General features: G+C 38.6%; 1 protein-coding gene across 1 annotated transcript; it reads right to left on the reverse strand.

Annotated features, from left to right (window-relative positions):
• Nucleotides 1-5,485: 5,485 nt before the first annotated feature.
• On the reverse strand, nt 5,486-6,414 carry LOC110887650 (ATP-dependent DNA helicase PIF1-like). Its single transcript, XM_035979789.1, has 2 exons — nt 6,254-6,414; nt 5,486-5,827 (listed from the first exon to the last, which is right to left on the reverse strand). The coding sequence occupies exons 1-2, from the start codon at nt 6,412-6,414 to the stop codon at nt 5,533-5,535; spliced, it is 456 nt and encodes a 151-aa protein (XP_035835682.1). The 3' UTR covers nt 5,486-5,532.
• Nucleotides 6,415-8,447: the final 2,033 nt, after the last annotated feature.

Genomic DNA, 8,447 nt, shown 5'->3' on the forward strand with positions numbered 1-8,447 from the left:
TCAATGCCCCTCTTGGTTACCATATATCCTAAGAATTTACCTGCCTTTACACCAAAGTGACATTTTGAAGGATTAAGCTTCATGTTATATCTGTCAAGGATATCAAATGCTTCCTCCAAGTCTCTTAGGTGATCCTCAGCTTTTATGGATTTCACCACCATATCATCTATGTATACTTCCATAGTCTTTCCAATCTGATCCTTGAACATCATATTCACCAGTCTTTGATATGTTGCACCTGCATTCCTTAACCCAAACGGCATAGCAATGTAACAATATAAACCGGTTGGGGTCATAAAAGCCGTATCCTCTTGGTCAGATGGTTCCATCTGAATTTGTTGGAATCCAGATGAAGCATCCATAAAGGTTAACAGTTCATGACCCGCCGTTGCATCCACCATGGAGTCAATGTGGGGTAATGGGAAAGGATCTTTGGGACATGCCTTATTTAAATCAGTGAAATTGACACATACCCTCCACTTTCCATTACTCTTTTGAACAACAACCACATTGGCCAGCCATCTTGGATATTTTACTTCTCTAATCATACCTGCTCGTAGCAATCTTTCTACCTCTTCCTGGATAATGGTATTTCTTTCTGGTGCAAACTTCCTCCTTTTTTGATGGATTGGTTTGAATGACCTGTCAATGCCAAGTTTATGAGTGATAATATCCTTAGATATATCTGTCATATCCTCATGTTTCCATGCAAAGGTAGATTTTATTCTTTTGAGGAAGGATACAAGGTCTTCTTTCATCTTGCCAAGGATCCCTGATCCGACATAGATTTTGGATTCAGGATCATCAGGATCCATCAGGATTTCGTCCACATCCTGCTCCCTTGCCTCCAAGACACTCATTGGAGGATACTTTAATTGCTATTGCTCCCTTGATTTCGAGGCTGGTTTCATTGATGATGTGTAACAATCCTTAGCCTCCTACTGATCACTATCGATCTTGACTATTCCCCAAGGGCTAGGGAGCTTCACACATTGATGGTAGGTGGATGGGACTGCCTTCATATCATGTATCCAGGGCCTGCCAAGGATAACGTTACAACAAGATAGACAGTCAATAACACAAAATTTTTGATAATTATGTAATCCTTCCACATAAATTGGGAGTTTGATGTCCCCCAGGGTTCTCTTAGTTTCTCCACTAAATCCTACAAGCACGGAGGATCTTGGTGTGATATCTGATTCTGGGATACCCATTTTCTTCAGAACATCAAGCTGGATAATGTTTACTGAGCTTCCTCCGTCAATAAGGATCCTGCGGACAAAATGGTTAGAAATAAAGAGAGTAATAACTAAACTATCATGATGAGGATCCTGGATATCAACGCGATCATTTTCATCAAAGGTTATCACTTTCCTTCCGAGACACTTGATGTTCGAATAGGTCTTTCTCCGTTATCCATTTTAGCTTCCTTTGCATGCCTTTTAGCTGCTGAAAAGGATGTACCACAGATGTCTGACCCACCAGAAATAAAGTTTATCACTTGTGCATCTGCCGGAGGAGCTGGAGCTTTTTCAGGGATCCTTTCAGGATCCTGAGTCCTTGGCTTTTTTCTTCCCAACAACTCTTTTAAATGTCCCTTGCTCAGCAGATACCCAATTTCCTTTCTCAATGCGATGCATTCCTCTGTTAAATGCCCAAAATCCTCATGGTATGCACACCACTTTGATTTGTCTTTAGTTGCAACTGGTTTGTCATTTTTTCTGGGCCATCTGGCTTTTTCTCCGAGATTCTGCATTGCAAGGATTAGTTCATGGTTATCAACGGAAAAACAATATTCAGAAATCGGAGGATAATCCTCAGCATCTTCTTCTTGGTCAACAGCATGCACATTCTGGTTGTCAGTTCTGTTATAGGATATGGTTTTGTTGCTTTTGAAAGAGGATCCTTGCTTTTCTTGTCTTGAGGATCCTGCTTGTCTCTCCTGGATCCTCTTGTCATCCTCTAACCGGATGAATCTGAGTGCCCGAGTCCTTACTTCATCTAGGTTCCTGCATGGTGTCATAACAAGATCATCATAAAATAATGAATCCCTAAGCAACCCCATCTTGAAGGCTTCAACAGCCGTGGCTATATCCAAGTTGGGAATGTCCAAGGATTCTTTACTAAATTTGGTTATATAATCTCTTAATGATTCATTAGGACCTTGAGTTATCCTATATAAATCACTAGTCAAACGTTCAAATTTTCTGCTACAAGAAAATTGATTATTGAATAAGTTAACTAGGTTAGCAAACGAAGTAATAGAGTAAGGGGGAAGACTTAGCAGCCATTTGAGAGCTGATCCACTAAGAGTGGATCCAAATCCCTTGTATAGGCACGCTTCCTTTAACCTTTCTGGAATCGGATTGATCTCCATCCTTTCCCTGTATTGTGCTATGTGTTCCTCAGGATCCGTTGAACCATCATATAGCTTCATAGTTGGAATGTGGAATCTTTTGGGTATCTCAGCATCACAAATTGGTGGTGCAAAACGAGATACCTTATGGCTTCCATCTGCAATCTCCGGGATAGGTTTGACCACCCCTGGAACACTTGATATCATATCCTTCAGTTTCTGCAGTTCTTTAGCCATAGCATGGTTGATACCTGCATCCTGCATGAATCCATGGTTAGTGGTAAGAGAATTATTAAAAGTGTTACCTCCCATTGGGTTCAAGTTAGGAATACTGGATATGAATCCATATTGCTGGGACTCTGGGATGATGGAGGGACCAGTGGAAGCAATGGTCTGCATTGGAATAAAATCTCCTTGATGGACATCTGAACTTCCTGTTTGCAAACTCTTCAAGGATCCTGGCATCTGGAGGGATCCCTGAAACTGGGATGATCCTGGAACAAAGGAGGATCCTTGAACCTGGGATGATCCTGGAACTAAGGAGGATCTTTGAACCTGGGATGATCCTTGAACAAAGGAGGATCCTAGAACCTGCTGTGCTCCTAAGTAGGCTCCTGAATTCATGAAGGATCCCATATGCTGGGTATAGGATCCTGCTGGCTGGAAATATGAACCTGATGCCTGAGTCACTATTGCTGAGCCGAGGTGTACTTCTCTTGATCCACCCACATGTTGAATGTCTGGGACCTCTGATAGCTGAGAAGTAATCATCGGAGTATCAAAATTCAAAGATTTGGGCATCAGTGGAGAATGATCCTCTGCCGTTTTCTTCTGTCTTTTGAGATCTCTGATTTCCTCAAGGAACCTGTCATTAGTTTCATCCTGCCGCTGAATACGATCCCTCATCTACAAAATCAAAGTAAATATATCACTAGTACTGGGAGCAGAAGAAGTTGGAGCAGAAGAAGATGGAGTTTTAGAGAAAATGGGAGTAGGTCTCTTCTCAGCATTTTTCTGAGATCCAGCAGGTGGTGGAGGCAAAGGTGGAATGCCCTGAGATGAACTGACTGCAGACATCGCTGTAGAGGTATTCTTCAACGATGAAGCCATGTATGCAATGATCCGGAATGATCAGCAACGGGAAACTTTCTTATGAATGAAGCACCAATTGCCCCACGGTGAGCGCCAAACTGTTTTGGTCAAAAATCACACAAGGATAATGCAACCAAACTCTCTGTTAACGGGGAATGATGCTTGTAGTGATGGATAAAGTAAAGGATCACTTAAATGTAAACTGCACAAGTGACACAAGGATTTATACGAGGAAAAAGCCCTTGATCAATGAATGATCTCCGGCATAAAAAACCTCGGGTGATGGAAACTACCGATCACCAAACTTCAATATAATAAACAATGTTTACAACTTTGGATGGTAACGAGCTAGGTACAAGGATCACTATGGTGTAGTACGCTAGAGTGTGTAAGAAATGTGTTGTGTCCTCCGAATGCTTGAGAGTGCCCTTTATATAAGTGTGTGTGGTTGAATTTAGGTAAGTCACCTAACTACTAGCTCGTTACCCCTTTAGAAACAGAAGTAAATTTAGCCTAACTAAACGCCCGTAATTTGTGCTAAGTTTCCATATTCTCCACAACGTCTATTTCTGGTTATGCATGTGCGAAATTAGCGTGAAAGATTCCTTAATAACGTTGCCAAGACCAGATCCAACTCGTAATTCCTGCAAAACAACATTAAATATAAAGAGAACAATCGTTAGTATGAGGATCCTTAGGATGATCCATGATCCTGATCCTGAAGCTCTTCTGAGGATCACTATCTGCCAAAGAAACAAGGATCACTTGTTAGGATATCATGTAAGGATCATAAGTCATTAAAATCCTGCCCTAACATAAAGTAAGGATGAAAGCTGTGGGTATTGGTGGGTTAGAGAGAGATGGGGGAGAAGGAGATGAAGGGTGGTCCATCTCTTTTTGTTTTTTTAATAACAAGGGCATTTTAGTAATTTCACATCCACTTAACACCAAAAACTAACCCCCATCCACGCCAAGGATTATCCGGGAACGAAACTGGAAAAGTTGGGGACTATAACTGTAATTTTAGAAAGTTAGGGACTAAAGGTGAAAAATGGGTAAACCACAGATACTACCCAGGCATTTTTCTCTTCTCTAAAAAAAAAGGGTGTGTGCTAGCCGAATGGAAAGATTTAAAAACCGCAACAGAGCAGCTTATTTGGCAAAGATGATGAATCTACCTTCATTTACCATGGAATGAAATGTATGTGCTCAACCCTCTCACTTCCCTCAACCACTATTTTGGTAACCACAATGGTCTTCATTTTTAGCTATTACATTAATTGGCAGAGTTACATTTGGTAGGGTAGAAATATAAAACAAAACACGAGAAAGTGTGGTCGCATTCACTATTTAATGAACTTAAAAACAATTCAAACTTATATTATATTTTATGAATTTAAAGGATATTAGAACTTTCCATCATCAAATTTCCTGTTTATAATAGAGAGTTGAGGAAAAACATTTCTAGTTTCATTTGTTTCCGACCGACCAAAACATGAATTTTATCAATATCGAAATATAATTAAGTGAATCAGACATAGTGCATTTCTGTGTACAGAAAGAATTATAGTTGTGATCCCACCATCGAGCCACCTTGCCAGTTTTTAACCATGTGGAACACACTGATTGATAAAACACAATTGGTTGAGTGGGCAAATCTGCACCGGTTTTAGTTGGACGTGATGATCTTTGATCTTTTGCACTCTACTCGGCAAACAGCAATTCTAACAGACTTTACTAAGAACTGTTAACTGTTAAAAAACTTCTGTTGCTTTCCAACAGACTTCACTAAGAACTGTCATCGATTATCTCCAAGAGAGCTTGCCAGATGATTAAATAGATAGTAACTATCAGATGTTAGTCGACCCATGTTAAAAAGGTCAGTCAACAGAAATTACAAAGGTTAGTAAACAGATACTAAGAGAATAATGTTATTAACAACATGTGTTCTCAGGATAAGCTTAATGCAGAGCAAGTATTAGATGCTTTCAAAAAGTTGTATTGCTTTCCAACAAACATTTCCTAACAACAGTTCCTCCATTATACCCAACAGACGTTGCCAGGTTGACAGATGTTTAGTATCATCATAGATTTTGTAAAACTTCTTTGTAAACCACATTAGTAGTGGTTGTATAGACTCGTTTCTCTTTATCACAAATCAATTTTTTCAACCCCTTCCTACTTTTTACTCTAGATACAGCAACATAGAGCTGGCCATGACTAAACACTGGACGTGGAAGATATAAACCAACACGCTCCAATGATTGTCCTTGACTTTTATTTATTGTCATAGCAAAACACAGTGAAAGTGGGAATTGTCTTCGAGAAATCTTCACTGGTATTCTTTTATCTGAAGGTGTCATCTTCAGTCTTGAAATCAAAGTATGATGACCTATATTAGTCCCTGTGATAATTTTTGCTTCAATCACAACTTTTCCGAGCTTTGTGATTTGTAAACGTGCACCATTACACAATCCATTTGCCTGATCAATGTTTCTGAGTAACATCACCGGAGCACCAAGTTTCAGTACTAATTTATGATTAGGTAAACCAGATAAACGAAGATTGTTTAACACATCAGGAGGAAACAACGCCATATTAAGCTCTGATTCTTCCTCCGATTGGCATAAACTATCTGAACTAAAATAAACCTTTTCTTCACCGGGCAGACTCTCTAACAACTCTTTATTTATTGAATCCACTACTTCATTAGTTGGAGCAAGAATCGCTCTTTGTTGGAAATACGTTAAATCCCACAAAAACTTCTTCATGTCCGGATATATAAATGAAATGAGAGAAGAAATAGGATTGACTTGGTCATTAATAAGTAAATCATCTGGTATTTCAATATCAATCTCACCATCATTTTCTTCACCAAGCAGACCATCACCAAGCTTTAAAATCCATTCTCCAAATTCCTTTATTTCTTTCAAATCTGCTTCCTGACAACCAACTCTTAATCTCATATTCTCAGTTAGCTTTAGTACTTGACAGTGCCGCCATATATAAGAAGAATTCAAAGAAGAATTGACTATCATTGTTCTGGTACCTTTAGGGATAACCGGAAGAATTTGTCTAAAATCACCACCAAATAGAATGACCTTTCCCCCAAACGACTTCGATTGCATGTTCGGTTGACTGGAACGTGATATGTCTCTCATTGTTCTATCAAGAGCCTCGAAACAATGCTTGTGAGTCATAGGTGTTTCATCCCAAATAATCAATGTTGCTCTTTTAGTTAAATCACCTAACTCAGTATTAGGCTCTATCGAACATATTGAATTCTCATTAATGTTGATTGGAATTACAAACCTTGAATGAGCAGTTCTACCACCATCCAACAAAAGTGAAGCAATTCCACTGGATGCAACATTCAATACAACTTCACCTTTTGATCATAATGCAGCTGAGAATGTCTTCCAAAGAAACGTCTTTCCAGTTCCACCATAACCATATACAAAAAACACACCTCTATCACCTTTTCCAATTGCTTCCATAACAATTTTATATATCCTTTCCTATTCGGCAGTTAAACACTTTAATAACGATCATGTTCCCTTTGAAGAGCTAGTCTGTCATACGATAATTCTTTCATTATCAATCGATTGTTCGACGATGAAACATAATTGTCCGGAACACTTGGCATATCATCAAAATTTCTCACTGTACTTCCATTGGTAAGTAACAACTTTTCAATTTCAGATAGACAGATATTTTCAAGTTCTTCTTGTTGAAGATCCAAATCTAAAACAAATGTTGAAAAAAGTATTAGTTTTTTCCCAATAACAGAGCTATTGCATAATTTTAATGTAATTGGATTTAACTTTAATAAAATAACAACATTACCTGCAATACCAGTTATCTTTCGTTGCTGATACAGAATGTCTTCACATAACAGGGACTTCATTTCTGACCAAAAAACACCAGGACGAGATATCGAATTTGACAGCAACAACATTACAAAAAAGGTCCTCAAGAAATCTCCGGTTGACTATGTGCTAGCTTCTTTGACAGCATTAACATATTCTTTATCATCATCCAACAGTCCCCGTGCAAAACATGCATCTTTAAATGTTTGAAAAACCTGCCCATCAACTGTTTTTATATCTTCAAAACAGGTTGGTCCCTTAATATGATTCAGTAAAATCCTTAGGTAATAACAATCACCAAGTGATGGTGGGACATAATGTACCCTCCCAATTGATCCATACGGATGCTTTCTTCGATTCCATTTGCGATTTTTAGCATTCCATACATAATATCCCAGAAACTGAACATACCTCAATGTCCTGGCAAATTCATCGACTTTATTACAATTCATCCACTCTGTAAACATTGTCATTTTCACAGTTGGATCAGTAACAATATCACACAAATTATCATGATCGTTATACACAATACTCTGACCATCTTCACAATGAAAAGGTAATACTTCAACAGCTGGATATCTATAATGTATATCATACATGAATATTCTCCAAGCAGCTTCACAAGCAGAGATATATCTACAATCAAGGTATGCTTTTATCTCATCTACTGCTACATTCTGTTTCGTATTATTCTTGGTGCTATTGGCTTGAAAAATAAAAGCAGTGACTCTATCAGGCCCCTTATTAATATATTTAAACAAATATTTGATAGAACCTGTAACACCTCGTAAAATCGTGTCCAATGATGTGATGACACGTGTAATGAACCCTAATAAAGTCAAACATTGACTATGAGGGACTATTTTCGTCAAAATCGAAAACTTTGTTTATAGAAGGACTGAAAGTGTCAACACGCCTAAACTAGGCCTCTGAGTGACCTTATACGATGTCCATATTCTCAGACGAGCCACTCGTTGGACGAGAGGAGCCGTTTGCGAAATCATTTGAAAGTTTGCGCAATAAGGGTTAAAAGTGTCAACATGTTAATTCTTACCTCTGAGTGACCTTTTAACAAACCGAGAGCTTCATTATGTTTCGTCATATTCTCGGGAATGCCAAATATCGGCTAT

Source organism: Helianthus annuus, chromosome 2 (genome assembly GCF_002127325.2).
Source record: "Helianthus annuus cultivar XRQ/B chromosome 2, HanXRQr2.0-SUNRISE, whole genome shotgun sequence".
Classification (NCBI taxonomy): domain Eukaryota; kingdom Viridiplantae; phylum Streptophyta; class Magnoliopsida; order Asterales; family Asteraceae; genus Helianthus; species Helianthus annuus.

Bases quoted from the DNA above. Each gene is read 5' to 3' on its own strand.
- LOC110887650 (XM_035979789.1), bottom strand. From the start codon at position 6,414: ATGAGATTAAGAGTTGGTTGTCAGGAAGCAGATTTGAAAGAAATAAAG. The intron at 5,828-6,253 runs TATTTCTTCTCT...TCATCATACTTT, and splicing joins ATTAATGACCAAGTCAATCC to GATTTCAAGACTGAAGATGA.